The sequence below is a fragment of the Bactrocera latifrons genome, unplaced genomic scaffold (genome assembly GCF_001853355.1).
Source record: "Bactrocera latifrons isolate USDA-ARS-PBARC rearing strain unplaced genomic scaffold, ASM185335v1 scaffold_22, whole genome shotgun sequence".
NCBI lineage: Eukaryota > Metazoa > Arthropoda > Insecta > Diptera > Tephritidae > Bactrocera > Bactrocera latifrons.
Genome location: NW_017535741.1, coordinates 376,118 through 379,639, shown reverse-complemented (window position 1 = coordinate 379,639; position 3,522 = coordinate 376,118). Strand labels below are relative to the sequence as shown.

At 37.7% G+C, this 3,522-nt stretch overlaps 1 protein-coding gene across 4 annotated transcripts in view; it reads left to right on the top strand.

Moving 5' to 3' along the window:
• The window catches only part of LOC108968559 (nuclear hormone receptor FTZ-F1), a gene marked incomplete at its 3' end in the record, with an annotated part of 97,894 nt that extends 94,471 nt beyond the window's left edge, over positions 1-3,423 (top strand). For all 4 annotated transcript variants that reach the window (XM_018932679.1, XM_018932678.1, XM_018932677.1 and 1 more), the window contains 3 exon segments: positions 428-484; positions 556-754; positions 3,165-3,423. In XM_018932679.1, the coding sequence (XP_018788224.1) occupies positions 428-484; positions 556-754; positions 3,165-3,423 (515 nt within the window).
• Between the last annotated feature and the right edge of the window lie 99 nt (positions 3,424-3,522).

Genomic DNA, 3,522 nt, shown 5'->3' with positions numbered 1-3,522 from the left:
AAATTCTTAGATAATTTTTATTTTATTTTTTACATTTAAGTTTTCTGCAAGAACTTTGTTAAAAAAAAATATTAAAAATTTACTCATTTTAACGTCAAAATAATTTCATATTTATTTCACAAACATTTATTTCATACTTCTTCATATTTTTTATTTAAAAAATTTGATGTAGTAAATGTTTTTTTATGTCGAATTTTATTACCTGTTTCGTGCAAGCAATTAAGTTAAAAATGTACTATTATTTTTATAATATCTAATCTAGCCTTAAAATGACTGTAAAGGTATTGAAAAGTCAAATTAGATATTTACAAAACGGCACCTCTCTCTTCATTTGATATGAATAATCATTAACAAGCATACTATTTTTCGCTCTCACTAATAACAATTTAGCACCATTTAGTAATAATCTTCATTATTGTTGTTACAGTTTCGACTCTGGCACGCATCCTTCAAGCACAGCTGACTCCATCATCGAGCCCCTCAGGTGAGTTTAAACAATTTTTTAAAAAGAAGTGTTATTTTAATGATAATCTCTCACTCGTATTGCAAACGCAGGGTGTCACCGATGATACGTGATTTCGTGCAATCGATAGATGATAGAGAATGGCAGACCCAGCTCTTTGCGCTGCTACAAAAACAAACCTACAATCAAGTGGAAGTTGATCTCTTCGAGCTGATGTGCAAAGTGTTGGACCAAAATCTGTTCTCGCAGGTGGATTGGGCTAGAAACACAGTCTTCTTCAAGGATCTTAAGGTGGGTACGCACTAGCAACGCGGCAGACAAAGCGAACGCTTGACCAAAGAGAGCACGAAAAAACGAAAATATAAAAAGTCTAAAATTAAAAATTCCCAAATGTGGCTTAAAATAAACGCCATTAAGTGCACGGCTCAAGCGCCGCGAGCTCATACGTAATCCACGGTCAATTTGTTGTTGTTGGCGCTCTGTACATAATATTGTCTATTTTTTGTTATTTTTCGTGTATTTCGCTTTTGTTTTTTACTTAACTAGTTATTGTTGTTGTTACTTTTTGTTGCTTGCGTCTGTGATTTTATACGCGCGCGCCGTAGCGATTATGTAAACGCGCCAGCACAGGTCATAGGCTGAGGGCGGCGGGTGATGGTGCCGGTGTTGTAAGGGACGTTAGGCGACTACAACAATAGCAACAAGAGCGTGGCAACATAAAAACAGCTAAAGAGGCAGTAACAGCAACAACAAGAGCAACAATATACTCAAGTCTGAATTAAGTTTCGGTTTCGTTTGCTTGCTCATGCTGGCTGCCATGTCTGTTGTTGTTGCAGCTTTTTGCTTGCTTTTGTTGCTGCTGCTGTTGTTGCTTGTTGCTTGACTCGCTCGCTGACTGACTGATTGCTTGGCTGACCTACTTACCAACCAAAGCTGAACGGAGTGAACTGAACGTGCTACACACACACAGAGCAACAACAAAGCATACGTACACATCCACACACAACCACACAGTCATCAGGCAATTCATGCTCATGACGCAACAACACATTGCACAAAGGTTCCACCAATACAACCGCAACGCATCGACCGAGTCACTTTGCGCTCGATTATCGCTCGCTTGCATGTGTGTGTGTGCGCTTTATTTTTCACACAAATACATATGCCAATATTTTTTTAATAAAATCGCTTGTTTGTGTTGGTGTGCGCGCGCGCACATTCACGGACACGCAACGCAACAAAATGCGGCCGCCGCCGCTGATGCCAGTGATTGCATTGAAGATGGCGTTGCGTTGACGTGCCGTTGCCGCTGGCGCGTACGCATCGCTCGCATCGGGTGCTGCATGAAACTTGTTTCCAAATCTGAAGCCGCCAATGTAAGCTGCGATTTGGTGCAGCGCTCACGCGTCTTCTGCTGTTGCCCGTTTTCTGAGCGCGTTGTCACAGCGAATGCTCTCTGCGGAGCGCTTAAAGCTCCGCTTCACGCGAAGCAGGCATTAAAGCTCTGTCCAAATTGAGTGAATTCTAATTTAGTAATTTTTAGAAGAGTTTAGGATATCAAAAACCAGAACTTAACGCTTTATAGGGCATACTATGTCCGAACCGAAATCATAGATTCTCGATAGTAAATAATCGTTTCTACTTTCATCCACCTCCTTTATTTATTTAATAACATCAAGAAGGGAAAGTAATGGTAATTAGATCTGTCAATTTTTTAAGAGCTTCCTGGTCATCAGAATTGTAGTCTATTGAAAATGTTTACTTCTCAATGTTTTTTGTGTTTACTTCTCAATTATTTGTGTTTCGCAGGAATAGACACAAGATCAATTTTTAAAAAACAATATGTATTTTGATTAAAAGTTCTCGTTTTCTCTGCTATATTACCACAAAGTTTCTGCACTGGTTACAACTCAATATTTTAGAATTATTGTTTATGAGACCGGCATTCAATCCAATCTGAAAAACACTGTTCCGAATTTCAAAATTTATTCTCCTCGGAATGCATGTTTCATGCGGCGAATCTGGAAATAATTTAAAACCTTTTACATGTTTTCAATTAACTGTGGAGAAACGGAATAAAAGCATTGATATAAAGGGTGATACATTTCGAGTTACCTTTCTTTTTTTTAAGAAAAATCACAGAAATTTCAAATTTAATGGGAAATGTCTAGTATTATTCGAAGGAATAATTAATTTTTTGAGGATTATATCTTTCGAATGTTAGCCGTGGCTACGTTTTAGATGGTCCATCCGTTGAGTCTAATTTTCGATGACTTGTTCGAGCAATTCGACTGGTAATTGGCAAGTGACACGCGTTATATTTTGCCCCAAGACCTGAATCGAAGCGTAATCATCCGCATAGACTTTGGACTTTACATATCTCCGCAAGAAAAAGTCTAACGGTATCATATCACACCATCGTGATCTGGCTTGGATCACCCATTAGCTGCGCTGTAACCTAATTAATGTTTTTTTCGGAGAGGTGCTATTTTTAAATCACTATTTCCTGAATGTGTTCATCTTAAAGGTTTTATCTTAACGTCGAGTTAAAGCTAAAAATAGGCTTCGTTGAAATTTGTCTTGTATCTCACAAATTAAGACGTTTTTCAAATTTATCTAGACACATTTTTCAAGCTTATATCAATAACAAATAAAAAAATGTTAAATTATCCGCGATCATCTCTCTTGCTCCGTTCCATAGGTTGACGACCAAATGAAATTGCTGCAGCATTCCTGGTCCGATATGCTTGTGCTCGATCATTTGCATCAGCGAATACACAATGGTCTACCCGATGAGACGCAACTGAATAACGGTCAAGTATTCAATCTGCTGTGGTTAGGCCTGCTTGGTGTACCGCAATTGGCTGACTATTTCAATGAGCTGCAAAATCGTCTGCAAGACCTCAAATTCGACATGGGCGATTATGTGTGTATGAAATTCCTAATACTACTCAATCCAGGTGGGTAAAGCAAATTATAGTAACTCAAAACAAAATTAAAGTACATAGGAAATAAAGAAAAATCAAATAAATTTTTATTTTATAAAAAAAATAAAATAA